This window comes from Mus caroli, unplaced genomic scaffold (genome assembly GCF_978045245.1).
Source record: "Mus caroli unplaced genomic scaffold, Mus_caroli_1 scaffold_16, whole genome shotgun sequence".
Taxonomy (NCBI): domain Eukaryota; kingdom Metazoa; phylum Chordata; class Mammalia; order Rodentia; family Muridae; genus Mus; species Mus caroli.
Genome location: NW_028227271.1, coordinates 30,927,501 through 30,946,848, shown reverse-complemented (window position 1 = coordinate 30,946,848; position 19,348 = coordinate 30,927,501). Strand labels below are relative to the sequence as shown.

Sequence of the window (19,348 nt, the reverse complement as noted above, 5' to 3'; positions counted from 1 at the left end):
AAAAAACTGTTTTTTAAGTGGGATCACCAGAAGAGACATTCCAACCATAGATGAACATAGGAAGAAATGCTCAACATACTTGCTAGAAAACTGTAAATTAAAACAAGATTCCACCACTCACCATCGTCCAGAACACTAATGGTACTGTACTGTAGTCCAAAACACTAACGGTTTTGTGTGTCAACTTGACACAAGCTGGAGTTTGTGTCACACAGAAAGGAGCTTTCTTTGAGGAAATGCCTCCATGAGATCCAGGTATAAGGCATTTTTTTCAATTAGTGATCAAGGGTGGGAGGGTCCATTGTGGGTGGTGCCATCCCTAGGCTGGTGGTCCTGGGTTCTATAAGAAAGCAAGCTGAGATGAAACTCAAGAAGAACGAAGACCAAAGTATGGACACTGTGCCCCTTCTTAGAATTGGGAACAAAACACCCATGGAAAGAGTTACAGAGATAAAGTTTGGAGCTGTGACGAAAGGATGGACCATCTAAAGACTGTCATATCCAGGGATCCATCCCATAATCAGCTTCCAAACGCTGACACCATTGCATACACTAGCAAGATTTTGCTGAAAGGACCCAGATATAGCTGTCTCTTGCGAGACAATGCCGGGGCCTAGCAAACACAGAAGTGGATGCTCACAGTCAGCTATTGAATGGATCACAGGGCCCCCAATGGAGGAGCTAGAGAAAGTACCCAAGGAGCTAAAGGGAACTGCAACCCTATAGGTGGAACAACATTATGAACTAACCAGTACCCCAGAGCTCTTGACTCTAGCTGCATATGTATCAAAAGATGGCCTAGTCAGCCATCACTGGAAAGAGAGGCCCATTGGACTTGCCAACTTTATATGCCCCAGTACAGGGGAATGCCAGGGCCAAAATGTGGGAGTGGGTGGGTAGGGGAGTGTGGGGGGAGTATATTGGGGACTTTTTGGATAGCATTGGAAATGTAAATGAGGAAAATACCTAATAAAAAAATTAATTCAAAAAAAAAGAAAGAAAGAAAGCTGAGCAAGCCAGTAAAGAACATCCCTCCATGATCTCTGCATCAGCTCCTGCCTCCTGACCTGTTTGAGTTCCAATCCTGACTTCCTTGGTGATGAACAGCAGTATGGAAGTGTAAGGTGAATAAACCCATTCCTCCCCTAATTGTTTCTTGGTCATGATGTTTTGCATAGGAATAGAAACCCTGACTAAGACAGGTACCAAATGCTGGCCAGGACACTAAGCCGTGGTAACTGTCACCCACTGCCTTGGGGAGTGAAAGATGGTACTACACTTGGGAGGACAATTTATCAGTTGCTCACAGACTTGTGCCATATGACGCAGCCGCCGTGGACACTGGCCTGGCAGGTGAATGTGCCCACACAGACTCTTCCCATTGGCGTTTATGGCTGCTTCAGACAACCAGGATGTGCGAGGTGAGTATACACATGCCTGATATCATTTTGCAGAGGAGAAAGGTGTGAAGACCGTGAAAGGATGTGTGGCTAAAGGGGCCTGGGGCGAAGAAGAGTGCGAGAGAGCTTTGGGAAGGGACAACTACTTCATGTGACTCTGTAATGATGGATCCATGTCACCAAACACTGGTCAAAACCCAAAGACTGTCCAGCACCAAGAGTGACTCTGATGTGAGCTGTGGACTTCAGCAAAGGCCAGACTATATTGGGTCATCAGTTGTAGCAGATGCTCCACTAGTGGGCCTGCTAGCTGGTGGGGAGAGCCATGCCTCTGCCCTGCACTGCATGATCAAGTTTTCTGTGGATCTGAAGCTGCTTTGAAAAATAATGGCTTTTTAAAAAATTTTATTTTTATGTATGAAAGTGTTTTCTGCCATGTATGGATGTATACCATATGTGTGCCTGGTGCCTGCAGAGGCTAGGGAGTGTAGGATCCCTTGGAACTGGAGTTACAGATGGCTGGGGGCCATCATGTAGATGCTAAATAAACTGAATTTATTTGGTTTTCTGCAAGAGCAGCAAGTGCTTTTAACTACTAAGACATCTTGTCAGCCTCATGCCTATCTTTTTTTTTTAACAAAACAAAATCATACAGAGGAAAGTGAATTGATGGAAAATAATAAAAGTCTTGTGTGCTCTGTATTTGTGCCAATGGGATGGCTCAGGGGGTGAGGAAGCCTTGCTGCCAGGCCTGATGACATGCTATCCCGGGACCCACAGAGTGGGAGGAGAAGACTGACTCCTGCAAGCCATCCTCTGACCTCCACACGCAAGCTGTGGCACATACACAGAGAGAAATACAGAATTATAATGTCTTGAATTAAGAAGACTCACTTTCAGAGCTGCTACTAGTGAAGGAGACATAAAAATAACCCATCCCTCCACTATGAAACTGCATACTAAAACATGGCAGAGGGCTCCAGGCAGCAGGAACCATTCCAGGCCACACTGGGGTCACCGGCCAGCAACTAGCTATACCTTTGCAGAGGCTCGAAGGCAGCCAGAAAACAGGACTGGATAGCTGGTGCTAGTGTTGGAGGCATGCTGAGGCTGGTCAGCAGCGTCCCAGTCTGCCTCGCCCCGCCCGCAGTCCTGCTACGAGCAATGCCAGAGTGTGCAGGGGATGGCATTTCCTTCACAGGCATGATTCTCTATTTCTCCTCCAGAGGGAAGGAAACTATCTAAGCAGGCTGCCGAGGTGACTGCAAAGAGGCCAGGAACTCAGGAATGGCTGGACTCTGGATGAGCTTCCTCATCTTCTCAGTCTTAGAGGAACTCTCAAATACCGGCCCAACCCCCTCCACTTCCCCACCCTCTCCCCGCCCCTGGCATCCAGATTCCCTCCCGCCATTGATGTATGTCCTTGCTGCTGGAACAAGACAGGGCAAGCCTCTGGCATGACGCCCACCGTCTTCTGCATGCTAGAGAGCCGACAGGAGTGAAGGAGAGCAGCAGAGGGCAGATGGGAGATGACTGCAATGGTCACTCCATTTGGAGATTTTAAGCAGCTGGTGTCCCCAGGTTCCATGCAGCTTTCTGCCTAGAAAGCGCTCATGGGCTCAGCAGTGCTCTGGGAGCTAAGTGAGGGCCTATGGTGACAGCTGCAGCAGAATTACAATGGAGACCGCCCAAGAAGCATACAGAGGGCTACAGAGACCAGGACAGCTTCTGGGGAGCAGCCCACGAGGCTCCTGTGCTAGACAGACAGAGATCAGCTCTAACACCCAGCACCAGGCACATCAGTCTAATGCCCACTCCCCCAAGGGGTGTCAATCATCAACAGGAGCTCAACAAACCTCAGCTCCAAACCATCTCTGGAGGGGAGAGAGGAAGGAAGTTACAGAAAAGGAGGCAGGTAACAGCACAGATAGAATCCATCAAGTACATGGGTTCTGGAAGAGAACCTGGCTGAAGGAATCCAGATGTAACTGACAGGTGCTCGGAGCATCCATGTATCCATCCCAACTCACAGTTCAACATCCAGCACAGTGAGCATTGCAGGGCCGTTGTGGACTCTGCATGATCATCCTGCCTACTCTCTGCTGCCTCCTCCAGCTCTTCCAGCACACGAAACATCATTCTAGAGGCTTCCTCTGTTCCAGTAGCAAGAGCCATGAAATCTCTGCAGAATCTAAGCCCTTCTGGAAAGAGTCCCAGATCCTCCTCTTGACCCCTTGCAATCCTAACAGCTAAGAAGAAAAGCAAGGGACAGGAACCATCAAGATGGCTCAGCGGGCAAAGCATCTGCCTCCAAGACTGACGACCTAAGTACCATCTCTGAAACCACATGGCAGTAGAGACACAATCCCTACAACTTGCCCTCTGACCTCTGCATGCACACACAGCAGAGTACTCACACGCACACAATAAATAAATTTGTTAAAAGAATATACTTTTAAGGTCAAGGACAAAATCTGCTTCACAGATTCACCACACAGCGGTGTGTTGGGTTGAAGATTGAGGGTTCCAGGCCACCCTGAGCTAGTCAGTTCAAGGCTAGCCTGAGTTGCATCATGAGATCTTGTCTTAGAAAAGTTAAATCAATGAAAGACACTGTCTACAGTGAATCACAGCCACTGATGGTACTGAACATAGACAAATGCCAAGGTCCATGTTTAATGTTTTTAAAAATAACCCTCAGTAGGGGTGCAGGATGGAGGAGATCTGGCTAACAAGGTCACAGGAGAGACAAGATCTTCTGTGAGCCTAACATAAAAGGACACACCAGCAGATCTCATGAATGGAAAGCAGCCCAGTAGACCCCAGCCTACCTACCTCACCCCCATGATTGCAGGGAAGCAAGATATTGTCTGCTTTGAAGACAGAATTCCAGTGTTCAGGTGCTCTGTTCCCATGAGACTTTGCAGGGTGAGAGGGGAGGGGCAACACCTCCCTCCCTTCATAAACCTGCTATACATCTGAGCACGGGTGTCGCAACTGACCACCAAGTGACCACTCACCCAGGCCAGTCTCTCCTTAGCAGGCCATGGACCCAGACTCCTTCTGTCTCTTTACCAATCTGAAGAGCCCCTTGTCCTGCCAGGCCACAGCTTCTTCCCTCTTCCAACCCTGGAACCCTGTTTACCTCCTAGGAAACACCTCCTCCCCTCAGCAGTAAAGGCATCTTGACACTACCTTGACGTACTGTACTGAGACAACGGCGGATGGCACCACACCTGGACCAGGACCGACTAATGATACAGACCTCTGGCCCCAATTCTTCCTCTATTTAAACCTAAAGCCCATCTCCATTTACAAGAAAACAGACTTGGGGCCACTGGGCCCTTGATCTGCTCCTTCTTGTCTAAGACTAAAACTCTTGTCTGTGCTTGCCTCAAAGATAAGAAGGGTTGTCCTCTCAAAATTATTAGCTCTCAGTGTGTGCTCTGCCAAGGGTTTTAGTCAAGTGCAACAAGTGCCCAACCTGGCCTGCCCACCACCTACTCTCTTTGAGGGGCAAGGAGCTCAGACAGGGACTGTCTGGCTCATTCCGACACAGGATCTCTGTAGCCCAGACTGGCCTCAGATTTATGTTCATCCTTCAAGTGCTGGGCTTTCAGGTGGAGGCCATTAGACCTGCCCCTCCCACCTCCCCCTGCCCATGACATCTTAGTGACACGAATGTGGCCTATGCTACTTTCACAGCTTGCCAGACAACAGAGACTATAGCCCAAAAGGACAGTGCATCTCCCCTCTCAGCCAAGCAACTCCCTCCTAAAGATTCTGGTCTGCTGGAGATGGAAGTGTCAACAGGAAGAGCTGCTTGGGAAGATCGGGTGCTAAAGGATCTGGGGAGGATGACATCTATACACTAGTCATGTGAAAGGGGAGGAGTGGGATTTGTGATTGAGAGTGGGAGCACTGGGGATCTGTCTGCATCCTAGTGGGATTAACAGCACAGAGGACAGACGACTCAGGTCTCTCTTATTGAAAGCCTGAACCATCTCTAGTTCTGGGTCCCCATCTAAAGCAGTAACTAAGAGAAGGAATTTGATTAATTAGACTTTGGCCAAACTGAGGGTTGTATTTGTCTATAGCCCTCCATGAATTCATGTCAAGTCATTGCTTCTATGTGTGAGGCAGGGCTTGGCCACTTTTGAACCACACGTGCCCACCACAGTCTGCAACACTCAGCAGCTGCTCAAATGCACAAGCTAAATGGAAATACAACAAGCTCGACCCCAGCCAGCCCCAGGTCATCATGGATACCTTTGCTGAAGTCCTTGGGATCTAGCGACAGACTGTAGCCAGGCAGCGTCTCCAAAAGGAGCTTGTAACAGGCCCTCCAGCCAGGTTCTGCAATGCTTGGTGCCACACACTGCATGGCAGCCACTCGCTTGAAGAATGCTGACTTGCGGTGGAAGCCAATCAGCTCGTAGAGCTCAGACAGGATGCTGTATCGCTGGATTTTCTCTTCTTCCGAAAGCTGAATCACAAAGAGAAAGCAAGATGTTTTTGAAGAAACTTCCAAAGGGACAAAAGAAAGACACCTGGAACCTCTTTCCATAAAGGAGAAGAAAGAAGACTATTGTGATGCAACAATCCTGAGGCTCTAGGACCCCTGTGAACACCGCAAGACAGCCACCCATGACCAGTGGCTTTAAGCACATCCAGCCTTTTGCCAAGAAGGCCCAGCTTCTCAGGCATGAGGAGGTTATCACACAACATGTGTGACATCATTCATGAGAAAGAACAAGAGTGCATCATGACCAGAGGACTAGGGAATGCATTTTGTTCAGCTTCTCAGAACATGACACGTGGAGCCACGTGACTAGAAGATGATACCACCTTAGACTTGAATCTTCCTGGCTTATAGCATGTTTCCTTCCACTAAGGCCTCCCAACGGTGATCAGCAATAACAACTCCGGTGGGTAAGCACCCAGTCTATGTGCATAAACCACAGGCTTTATTTAATCAACTTGCATTCCAGAACTAGACCCACTTCCTTGCAGACAAGGTCTTGCAGAGCAGTTTCCTCCAAGATTGAAACATTCCATCCTGCAGGAATGCTTTAAGATAAAAAGAAGGGCCAGGCAGTGGTGGCGCACGCCTTTAACCCCAGCACTTGGGAGGCAAAGGCAGGTGGATTTCTGAGTTTGAAACCAACCTGGTCTACAGAGTAATAAGTTCTAGGACAGCCAGGGCTACACAGAAAAACCCTGTCTTGAAAAACCAAAAAAAAAAAAAAGAAAAGAAAAGAAAGAAGGAAAACAACTCAAAACAGTTTCAGGAAGTCCCTGAAACTGACTAGATTTCCTAGGTCCCTCAGTATCAGACTAACCAATAAAGCCACTAAGTGTCACTCTTAGACAAGACAATCTGCAAAGAAGATTCAACCAGCGCAGCTGCCTGGAAGAGATTTAAACTAACTGAGTCACTTGCAAAGGACTCTCCAACCTACTGAGCTGCCTGAAGGCTGTGCAGCAAGCATGCTCCAGGTTCCCAGCTTTTGTGAGATGTCATCCATGCTGGGGTGGGCTTCGGTGATACAGCTGGCTCTGAATCACTTTTGCTCCTGTAAGTAACCCCAAGTTGGACTTTGGTGGTATCTGGACTTTGGTCTTTTGGGAATAAGTGTGTTTTGTGTCTCCCAGGAAAGGTTTGTCATCCCACACAAGGATGCCTGAAGCTCTGAGAGGTGCTGAGAAGCCCCAGAAGTCACACAGCCAGGAAGACCCAATAGCAGGCTAGGACTCTGCCAATCATATGTTCCCTATCTCATTGCTCCTTTGGGGAGAAAAGCTACCATAATCCACACAGTTCTCTTGATAAATGGCCCCCTTCTAGCCATGGCCTTGGCAGTGGGTTTCTAGATATTTCTGTGCTAACAAAGCCATATGAGAAAACCCTGCACAGTGGCCTTCTCCAAAAACTCCTCCTGATACCCTAGACCTCAGCCCTGCCTGGACCCTTACTTACTACATGACCCAGAAGGTGCACCAAGGGATCTCTGCAAGGTTTCCTCTGCGTTCCACAAGCTATCCATACTCCTCGCCACACTAGCATTCCTGAATCACAGCACAGAGGCATCACCCTGCAACAGACTGAATATCTGTGGTCCTCTGCCCTCTGAGAGACCATCAGGTCAGAAGTCCTTATGAATGGGACTAGGGCCCTTATACATGAGGCTGGGCATAGGAGACAAGGCACCCGTGCACTGGCAGCAGCCCTCACCAGACCCCAGACCCTAGTGTTGCTGGTTTTGGAAAATAACCATGTGCTTTTCAGAAGCCCCAGGTCTATAGGATTTTGCTGCGGCCGCCTAATGGACCTGAGATGGCCATATGTGAACTGCTCTGCAGCCCTGCAGTACACAAGACACAGCACAGATGCCTCACAGCCAGGTTTTTGTTGCAATCCCGACCCATGCCCACTCAGAGAAAGCAAGGCCATTCCCAGGTTCCTTTACTTGCAGGTACCTACTGCCCCTCCCTTGGAGCCTGTGCACTAACAGACAGATGCCCAGCTTAGAATCCATGGGGAACATTCCAGTAAATAGGAAGGCAGAGAAACAGAATATGTACTGCACATATGGTGAATACTTCCAGACAATGGCCTACAAGAGCTAGGCAAACTCAGAGGCTCTGGGGTACGGGGTGCCCCAGCTCACACATCTCCTAGAAGCTATCCTGATGGTGTGTTCCCACACATAGCCTCCCAGTATCAGTCCTGTCCTGCACTGTTCGCACTGAGCCTCTTCCCCCTGCCCCGGGGCAGCCAGACTCCTCCAGAGTAGTAACTTCAGTTCCCGCTCACGGGGAGGACACGCAAGGACCACGGTGCTTCATGCACTCACAGATGTTTGATGTCACCAGTGCCTGTGGCTTTTGCCATTCTACTGGAGTTGCTTGGCAGTTCCCTGATAAGCAGGCGCTGAGCACCCTTCCCTATGATTAACTGGCCACACTTGTATCTCCCTTTGTGAAGTATTTGTTCAAAGCTTCTGGCAGTTTTTAAAATTAGGTCGTTCGTCTTACTACGGAACTGGGAGCTGGGCTCATTCTTCAGGTTCCAAAACCTGAGTCTTTAGTCATCCATGTTTAGAGAATATTTTCCCCTGGTCTGATGCCATTGTTTTTCCTAAGAGAATCTTCTGATAAGCAGAGGCAACTCGTGTGAAAGAGCTCACATGATCAAGCCCTTGGTCTAAGAAACCTTAGGTCTCAACAATCTACTGAATGCTTCTGCAAGTGTATGGATTGATACGTGGTCACTCAAACCTGCACAGGACTCAGCTTTGCTTCAAAAGGACTCCTGTGTGCTAGTGTCAGCCGTGACAGGGGACAAAGAGAGTGATAAAAGAGAGGCAAACATGTTGACTGCCTCCATCAGGTACTGGGAGACCCCTAGCCCCTCACCTGACATCCTGCCTCCTGAACATGACAACAGATACTAGTGGTGGTGGCCTCAGCTGGGGCCCCTGCGGCTAAATACAAGTGACAGGAAACTGAGGGCCCAAAACTTGGTCACTGTGCTCCATGGTTCTCATGGGACCTATCACAGATAGAAGACTGGAACAGTCCTGTAATCTAGACTCTCCTTCTTCCTGCCATATGAGTGTAACATGGTGACAAATAGTAAGCCTTCCCTACAGATGGAACTGAAAGGACTTCAGACCCTAGAAAGGTTTCTCCCGGGAGAAAGCCTGGGCACAGCTGGTTTCTAGCACTGTGTGCCATGGACTTCCAGATGACACAAGTCCTGGAAGCCTGGGGAAAAAGCTGTGCCGGGCTAACGTGGGCAGCAACCTTGAGAGGATCTGAGAGAGTACAAAATGGTCCCAGGCAAAATCTTGAGATGCAATCAAATCCCCACACTCATTTCTGAACCCCTGGCCTGCGGGGGGAGGGAGGTGGGGTATTAATCAGCACATCCTTGTCCTGATTTTTCAGCAGGCTGAGTAGTCACGACCTCTGGGTCCAGGGCCCAGATGTTTATGCAAATTTCTAGCAGAAGCATCTCGAAGACACTCAAGATGAGAGGCCTTAGTCATTGGTATCAGCTCACCACTCCAGTACTCCAGTTCCAACTGCAAAGTAAGCGGAGACCCACGTCGTTCCAACATCAGAAGGAAGGTGGTGGCGTTGTTGGAACATTCTGGCAGGGCAGAGCAGAGGGCAGCACAGTGCAGTTAGCACACTGAGCCATAGTCCATCGAGTAGCCAGCTTTACCATTTTGCCTCTTGGAGAAAGAGGGCATAGTCTAATGTTTTTGGTGGCTGGAAAGGCTAAAATGAAGTAATGTGGACATTTAGGAAAGGTCTACAGTTCTCAGTAGGTGTTCAAAACAACAGGGCATATGACTGTCACCGAAGACATCTGAGAGGTGTGTGTGCGTGTGCACATGAATCATGAATACGGGTGCCCACGGAGGCCAGAAGGAAGCCTAAGATCCTCTGGAACTGGAATTATGGGGTGGCTGTAACCCACGAGATACGGTTGCTGGGAACTGAACTCCTATCCTATGCAAAAGCAGCAGGGGTTCCTAACATCTGAGCTGTCTCTCCAGCTCCTCTGGATAAACTTTTAAAATCACAGGTTATAACTCAACGAGTCGGCCAGGAATGCCTTTGAAACTACAAGAATCGACAGAGCTCTAAAGACCAAAGCATCATGGGAAGGAGCTTTGGGACACAACTCGCCTGCACACTCTCCAGAATACGAGACACAGACAAATTGTGTTTTCTACATAATATCTGCAGCTACCACACAGAAAGATTACATATTCAAAACTACACATAATGTCCACTTAGCCTGACATAGTGGTACACACAGTAGGACCAGTGAGGTACCTGAAGACTAGAACAGAAGAGTCACTTGAGTCCCAGAGCAGATCAGGTGGGCAGCACAGAGCGATGCCTACCTAAAAACATTTCTTTAAGTTTAGAAAATTAAGTTTCTTTTATATACATTAAAAAAGAAAAAGCTAAAAAAGCTAAAACCGACCACTTTCCCAATTTTGCCTGCTTTATAAAGAATTCTTCGCTGGACTGAAATCTTTATGAATTTTGTTTTTTAAGCTACAGTTCCAAATAGAACAAAACCTTGAAAAACATGTCGAAAACTAAGAAAAGTAATGAATTCAGAAAATGGGAAGACAATCTACAGTCAACTGGAAATTCCCAAAACACGTCATCTAACCCAGGTAATGAGATAAATCAGGAAGTGAACATGCAAAATACAAACAAGGAAAACAAAACCAGAAACTAAAAAAGAAACTGACATTGCAGCAGGAAACCATGGAAGGGGCTGAGGGTTTCCCCTGGGCTGAGACTGCAGCTCTGCGGTTCATAAGTGGAGCTCTTTGCCTGCTATGTATGAATCTGAGGGTTCAATCCCCTGTACTGGGAAGAGGCAGAGAGGGGAGGGGGAAAGGGAGGGAAAGGTGGAGGTGGAAGAGAAGAGGAGGGGGGAAGGCAAGAGGGATGAGAAGAGAGGAAAGAGAATTGGGGGGAGGGGTGATTGCAGCTCTTTAGTACAGCCACTCGATTCTTAGAATGAAAGACAATGTTGTTTGTTTTGCTTTGTAGGGAGGTTGGAAGAGCTGAGACAGAGCTATGTCGCCTAGGCTAGTCTAGAACTCACTATGAAACCAGAGTAGCCCTGAACTCTCCACCCTCCTCCTGCATCCTACAGAGTGCTGTGGTCACAGGTGCATAGCACGATGATGGTTACTATGGCTAAACTCCCCAGATTCGCCTACAGAGGCAATGAAGTCAGCATCCAAATCCTTGCTGGCTTCTTTGAAAAAACTAACAGGTTTATCCTAAACTTCATATGGAAATGGAAGAGACTCAGAAGAGTCAGGAAAAAAAATCTTGAAAAAGATAAATTTCCAACACTAAATTTACCATAAAAGATCAAGCATGGTGACACGTGCTTATAATCCCAGCTCTTGGGAGGCTGGAGCAGAAGGCCCAGACTTTGAGGATAGCCTGGTCTACGTAGCAAGTATGAGACCAGCCTGGGCTACATAGACACATCCTGTCAAAAAGCAAACAGTGGAGCTTTGGGCTCAGTGATCCCTCCTGAACCACACCAAAAGCATATGCGGTGTGCTAACATAACATGCAGAGAAACTGGATTCCATCAAAGGTAGAAAGGCATGTCTGTGAAAGACATCACAAGTGGGCAGGGCCACGGTGGTGGACACGCAGTGTCTCAGCCACTTGGAGGATGAAGTGTGCCCATCACTTGAGCCTTAGAATTGAAGACCAGTCTGAGCAAGAAAACAAGAGTGTTGTCTCTCAAAAGACAAATGAAATGGTACACATTCCTGCAGGGCGGAGACCTGACAAGAACACACCCTCTGGATCACACTAAGAGCTCCTACATCCATACAACATGCAGAGCCAGCGAAGGATTGACGGTCTGGGTGGTACAGTTTGTGTTCGATGTGCATGAGACTCTGAGTTCAATCCCTGGCTCCAAAGACAGGTAAAGGCTGCAAAGGGCTGCAATGGAAATGTGTGGATGGCCGGTCAGCACGGAAGAAGATGCTCAACAACACGGGGCACGAGGGAAATGCAGATTAAACTAGAGCCACACATCCCTCCCTCCCTTCTTGCTGCTACAGCAGCTGCAGTCAAAGATGCAGGCCCCACCTATTCAGGGCCTCCTGAATGGAGAATGGAGCCCTCAGATCCTGGTGGTAGCCGTCCTCAGCAATCTGACAGTGCCTCATAACGCTGCAGAGTGGTATATGGCCCAAATGTACATCCCACAAGGAGTGAAAACACATTTCACAAAACCTGCATGTGAATGCTCACAGTAGCATCTTTCAACAGCCAAGAGGAGGAGGAGGAGGGAGAGGAGGAGGAGGAGGAAGCAGCAGCCCCTGCTGTCCACTGGTGCATAAAAGGAAAAGCCAGACCTATAAAAAGAGTGGCTAGTATCTGGCCACAGAAAGGAAATAGGTACTGACTTCCACTATGATGGGAACAAACTTGCAAACCTGTGCCAGGCAAGCTAGCTAGGTGCCGAGGGCAGTCACCACCCTCTGGCCTGTGGGCATCCCAGTGTTGGCTGCACTGCTCTAGCAATCTTCCAGAGCCTTGAAGCTCTCCCAAATAAAAACCGAGTCTGCTGTGCATAACAAATATGAACTAATAAAAACAATTCCTCACAGGAGGGCCTTGAAGTGTTAAACGCAGAAAGGCTGTGGGGCTCTTTGTGGGACGCCTTGCATCCCTACCAATGGTCACTGCTGTCATTGCTCTGAGCGGTGCCGACACTGGAGAGAGCAGCCGGATGAATCATGCGTCAGAGATTAATAAGTGTCTCCTCGTCTCTGACAAGCACTGTGCCTGCACAGAGAGATGAGTAAGCCCCCATCCCTTCTCCAGATCTGCGTGTATTACCAGACTCGCCTACTGAACACACAGTTTTAACATTCACCTCAGCTGTAACCTCCTAAGGTAAATACCCTGGAACCTCTAAAAGCAGTGTGTCTACGGTACTCTCTGTTTCTGCATCTGTTTACATTCTGCCTTGTTCTAAAGAAGAATGTAAAATCAATTTTTCAAACACACACAATTTAAGAGCAGTAACGGCCAAAATATAAAAAATCAAGGTGAAAAAAAATGAGATTATAGTTAAATAAAACCAGAGGAAGGTTCGATCAGAAAAATGCCTGCCAGGAAGTGGGTGTAATTATTAAGGTATCTGTAGACTTGATGCTAAGGTTCCTAACTGCTAAAGCAGAGAGGGAAATCCAAGACTCCCCAAGCCCATGAGACCAGAGTGACTTGCAAGTCTCCAAAGAGGAATTCCCAAATATCCCTCTCACTCCTCGTTAAAAATTACAGCTGCCTGCAGGACACTGAGGTCTGGCTTCTTTTATCACTTTTTTCGGGTTAGAGTGGAGATTTGAAACTCAGCTCAATGGGCAGTGCCTTGTCCAAGATGGGAGGGGGAGGGGCGGGGGTAGAGCGGAGCTGGCCCCCAAGGGGTCTCTGCAGACCCCTGGCTCTGGAATGACTGAGCCCCCCTCACTGTCCTCAGAGACTTCCACTCCCCTGGACATTTAGTCAAGCCACACACCAGAATCCTGTTAGACCAGAAATTTCTCAGTTTTCTCTCTCTCTCTCCTTCTCCCATTCCAGAAAGGAATCTAGCAGGCGACCTTCCTCCCCCCACCATCCCCCTTCAATGGTTTCCTTGTAAGCACTGTGGATCCCCCCACGGTTCCCCCACAGTTCCCCCACGGACTGACTGGCCCTGGAAGCCATTGGCCAGTTGGCCAGCTTTGACCTGTCACAGCATTACCTCAGCCCCTTCCCCAGATGACACCCTTGCCCACTCTCCCACCCTTCTGACTCTGAGCTCAACCTGACAGGAGCACTCGGGATGCAGTCACTCTGGTGCCTACCAGGCACTTGCAGGGTTTCCTTAGCAACAGCTTCATTAAGGAAACCCATCGAAAAAGAAATCCGAGGAGGAGGAGGAGGCTGTTCTCGCATCTGAACAGAGTAGCCTGCATAAAATCTGAATGGCTTTGCAAAGAAAATTAACCAAAGACAAAGAGGTTGAAAGTCCCCTCAAGGAGAATGTTTTAAAGGGCACCAATTGTTCTGGATCTTAGAGATGTGAGGAGCCGGAGGACGGGGCCATGCTGCGACCCTCAGAAGCTGGTCTAGTTTTCCAGACACTTCCTCAGTAGCACTTTCTCGTAAGGTCACCTGCCATTTTCTGTTGAAAACAAAAATGTATTCAGTCCCTCAGACAGCCCAGGGTGGGGGAGGGGAGCCGCCACCGGGTTGGGCTTTTGGAATCACAGCGAGCGAGCGAGTGAGGGGGACTGAAAGAACAATGGGAGACTTTGTGAGCTGAGCTGGGTCTCACCCCTCAGTTTCCCTGTCTTTAAAACTGGCTGCAAGTGGTGAGGAAGGGAGCTGATGAGACCTTTCTCAGGCCCAGATGGAGCCGCCACAAGCCCCACAAGCCAGCTACAGGGGAGACAGTCATCACAGCTTGTGCGTCTTTCTTTGTTGGACCTTGCTCTACGTTGCAACAGTGCTTATGCTCCTGGGATGAAGGCCTCCCGAGCTGTTCCTCCGTAGAAGGTATCTGATGGGAGCGTGGTCTTTGTTTCTGTAGATCTGACTCACTTGGGAATTGTTTACCTCCATGTCTTTTGTTTATCTGCCGGTTTCCCTTCCACTCCTCAGCGCCGGCCAGTGTGGACCATGACTGTCTGCAGCTCACTGGACTTCAGGAGCAGGCTAGCATAGCAGGCAGGCAGACAGAAACACTTTGCTAGTGTAGCTCCTGCCCATCCCAGAGGGAAGGGAAGGGAAGGGAAGGGAAGGGAAGGGAAGGGAAGGGAAGGGAAGGGAAGGGAAGGGAAGGGACACGAAGAGTGCATGAACACATGTCCCAGGGACCCCTCACCTCTAAGCTACCATCTTCTTTGGTGCCTGAGTCATTGTTCCTTTTCCTAAGCTCCCCTCTGCAAATAGGGGTGGCTACATTTAGACCACAAAATCTCAAGGAACAGATTCCCTACTTCAAGAAGTCTGTGAATGGATGCCAGTGAGGTTTGCAGCCTCCTTGCCACCCTGCTGTTCCCAGATGGTGTGCAGCGGCACTAAGTAAAGGAGAAAGGTGGCTGCTTGCTCTCCACAGAAGACAGGCTGAGAGGGTCCATGGCTCCTCTATTCACAAACAGGGGAAAATGATGACTCAAGTCCCAGCCCCTCTGTTCTCATATGAACCTTGTCATTTGCCTGTGAAACCTTCATGACCATTGCACAGATCTGTACACAGCCAGCTATTTGTTGCCATTTGGGAGTGCCAGATAATTACCAGAAACCACTCGCCTAAACCAGCCAACACACGCAGGGCACCCTGTGCCTGCACAGGGAAGACGGACTCTGCATCTATTTTGCAGAGCACCGATAAAGACAGTTTTATTCTCCAGTTCTGAGGTTTTGGATTTTTGAGACAGTTTCTCTGTGTAATATCCTGACTGTCCTGGACTCCCTTTGTAGACCAGGCTGGCCTGAAACTCAAGAAATCTGCCTGCCTCTGCCTCTGCCTCCTGAGTCTTGGGATTCAAAGTGTGTGCCACCACCAGCTCATGCAGGGATTCTGAAAGACAGATGGAACTTGCACTAGTCACATCTCCATTCCTTCCCAAATGTCCGCCATTTGCCGCCGAAGTCCTTCATTACCATCAGCTCCACAATGGATCACACTTGATTAAGAACCAAAAGCTTGTTCTATTTCAGAAAAACTCCAGGCCCTTCTCTTTACTGTGATTATAAAATCCCACCAGAACTCATTATTTTGCTGCCTTGTCAACTAGCAGACAAACATCAGGATGAGACAAGGACCACAAAGTGCCTTCCTCCTCGGGCAGAATTCAAAGGCCGGTAACCGCCCTGTGCCGCAGGCAGGGCCACAATTGCCACAGAGCATTGCTGCCCTCTAGTGTTTGCCTGACGCCGAGCAAGATGATAGCAGAGCTGATCCACACTACAGGGCCCAACTGTGAATAGCAGTTTGCAGTAAGTCCAGATCTCCTCCCTTTAATCTGCAGAGAGTGAGGGCCCACAGGTCTGTAGAAGAGGAGCGGGGCTGGGAAGCCTGGCAGCCACCCACTATTCTAGCACCAGCTAAGCTAACAGACTCCACTCCCCAGACCTTTCCGGTCTGCTTGGAGCCTCTTCTGTGTTCAAAGCTGTCTCCTGGACTGCCTGGGCCTGATAACAGCAGTAGCCCACTGCAGAGCTGTGGAAGGACACAGGACCATCTAACCTAAAGCCAGCCTCCCAGCTACAAATAATTCAAGGCTTCCCTGGACCTTTCCAGTCTACCTGAGAGGCCTAGCACTCTTCACTCAGAAGCATGGATTACAATTAGGGTGCCACCCTCTTGCCCTTGAAGTACCCTTGCCCTGTGTATTGCCCTGACCTTTGGCAAACCTACACCAGCTTGACCCCTGCTGGTTCTCCATGCTCCAGGCCAGTGAGGCCCTAGCAGCCCACCTCAGACACTCAGGTGGTCTTTTTCCCTCATCATGGGTCCTTGCCCTGTGAAACAAGCCCTTCAATGCCCAGGGTCTCAGTCAATGCACATTTCACTAAGTTTGTGTATGCCTGGCATGGGGCATCCCTCCCTCCAGTCCTCTACAAGGACTATAGCCTTAGCATCCCTAAAAAAACACAGCTTCAGGGGCAGGCGAGATGGCTCAAAAGGTAAAGGTGCTTGTCACTAAGCCTAACTAAGCTCAATTCTTGGGACCCATAACGGGCAGGAGAGAACAGACTATCCAAGTGGTCCTCTGAACACATGCATGCTGTAACACACGTGCCCACACACATGCACAGATATACACAAATAAAATTAATGTAACTATAACACACACACACACACACACACACACACACACACACACGGCTTGGCCCAGTGTTGAACCCTGGATAGAACCAAGTCAAACAGTTAACTTCAGCATGACTGGAGACAGACATCTATCTCTTCTTGTGCCATTTCCCAGGTAACTGAAGTTTCCATATCAAAGGACCAGGTTTTTGCCTCTCCTGGAAACCAACAGAGAACAGAACTTGGGGGCCTCCCCTCAGGACACAGGGTGCAGCTGGCTCCCAGTGCTCCCCCACTTTGAAGTCATAGGTGCTCTTTCCCACATGAAATGGCCAGTAATACTGGTGCAGTCTTTCTTTAGGGGCGTAATTCTGTGTTTGTCTCTTCCTCTGTGGTTGAGCTGACGACTGACAGTTCAGATACTCTGAGGCAGCCTCATTCTGGTGACTGACTTGGGGAGCCAGGCCTACAGACCAGCCTGAGGGCAGCACAGGCCTCTACAGCAAGCAAGACTCAGAGAGGTGAAGGAGCTAGAGCTCCAGGCAGTTGTAAGCCGTCTGATGGGTGCTGGGGGTGGAACTCTGGTCCTTGGCAAGAGCAGGTAATATGTGCTCATAGCCAGAGCCATCATGCCAGCCTCTGGTTAACTCTATTAAGTTATCGTCCTCCAAAATAAAAAAACCTCTAAGGTGAGCATGGCAACTATCAGTGGTGGGGATGGGTGTCTGGCTATGAGCAGGCTTCCTGAGTGTTCTGGTGGGATTATCTCAAGTCCCTGCTACCCTCTACCCTCCCCACATGGTGGCCTACCCACTACTTCATCTCACCCTTATCCAGCCCAACAGTGGTCTCACCCACCCACAGGACGTTCATTGTCTGCCTTTTGCCTCTCAGAGCCCAGCTGACTGAGGTTCAGTGGCTGTCTGCAATTACTCTGCCTCGTTCTCCTCAGATACCAGTCTTTCTGTTTCAGCCTATCTGCCTTCCCCAAACAGTTCAGACTCAAGATACCTCATGCTTTCCTAGAGGCCGGCCGGCAATCCAGTCCACCTGCACCGCACCCTCCTCTACCCAGGTCTTGCCTTATTCTGCTCTTCAAGCATACTCCAGCATTTGTACCTTTCTGCTGAGACAGCCCTCTCTGGCTCCCTCCCCCTCCCTATCCTAGTGGCTGCTCCCTCTGCTGCCATCAAGGTTTCTGTGATGTGTGTCACTCATACACCAATCAACACCTGCCTTCCCTATGAAACTGCCACCCAGTGATGGCAGAGTGGTCGCTTCTCTCCATGTCTGCTTTAACAGGGTGTCCATGGGCCAGCTGCTGCTTGCTGGAGCCCTGTCTCTCGTGGCTTGCTGATGGATCAGTTCCACCTGGCTGCACACAGCTAACAGCCTCCAGGTTGGGGAGTGACATTGTGAGTCTGCCACTAAATGTTTTCATGACTGTCTTATTAAATACCTTTTCAGGGGGCTGGGGCTGCTGCTGATCTTCCAAGAGAGCTAGCCTAGCACATGGGAGGCTCTGGGTTCCATCTTTAGCGGCTCTTCGGGCTCAGAACTAACCATTTGTAAGCTGCCTGCTGGGTGACAGGAGCTACGCAATCGTCAGGTTTTGTCAACCAAATAGCCCAGCATGGTAAAGGGCAAGCATCTCACAAGTGACAAAGGCAAGAGCCCAGTCAGAGTTGCAAAGCTGCAGGAACCAGTTATTATTCCAAATAAAAATTGGGAAGAGATGGTGAATTTTCAATTTTAAAAAATATAATACCGGGGCTGGGGAGATGGCTCAGTGGGTAAGAGCACTGGCTGCTCGTCCAAAGGTCCTGAGTTCAAATCCCAGCAACCACATGGTGGTTCACAACCACCCGTAATGAGAGCTGATGCCCTCTTCTGGTGTGTCTGAAGTTAGCTACAGTGTACTTAGGAATAATAAATAAATATTTTTTTAAAAAATATAATACCCTAAAATGAAGAAGATGGACCTGTAAGTACCACATGCTTTGACTCTTGGGCTATGACTCCTTAACCTTTATTATACCATACGATCTCCGATTGGCATACCACATGCTCACCTGCCGGAGATTGATGTACACAGCATTCTGAAGAAACTCTGAAGCCTCCATGCCACGCTTCTGAATCGCCAGGACACGCACGGCCTTGACACAGGCTTCCAGCTCAATCACTCCGGCGTTCTTGTACTGTGGGTATAAAGAGAATGCCTTCATCAGCAAAGTGCAGGGATGTCACCAGTGCCAGGAAGCTGCCACTAAGGCTCCCGACGTTCCCAGCAGCGTCTGCCATGCACAGGGCCCCTGATACCCTCGGGGAAAGCTATTTCCGAGGGTCTGTCTTAATGGGCACAAGTTGGGATAAGCCTATGACCATCTAAGTGTGCTTATGTTGATTAAAATCATACAACCACAATCCTAGCTCCAGGGCCGGGCAGGCGGGCTGAGGATTCCTCAAGACCAGAAGTGATTAGCATTTAGAGGAGTTTGGGTTTGGGGATTTAGATTTTTGAGTTAGGGATGCTCAGCCCATAATACGAATGGATGCCTTGGAT

The 19,348-nt window shown here is 49.1% G+C and overlaps 1 protein-coding gene across 3 annotated transcripts in view; it reads right to left on the bottom strand.

Moving 5' to 3' along the window:
- Trappc9 (trafficking protein particle complex subunit 9) overlaps window positions 1-19,348 on the bottom strand; it is a 486,162-nt gene that overhangs the window by 432,385 nt on the left and 34,429 nt on the right. For all 3 annotated transcript variants that reach the window (XM_021182812.3, XM_029469729.2, XM_029469728.2), the window contains 2 exons: window positions 18,858-18,983; window positions 5,670-5,886 (listed from right to left, as the gene is read on the bottom strand). In XM_021182812.3, the coding sequence (XP_021038471.1) occupies window positions 5,670-5,886; window positions 18,858-18,983 (343 nt within the window). The remainder of the gene's footprint in view (window positions 1-5,669; window positions 5,887-18,857; window positions 18,984-19,348) is intronic.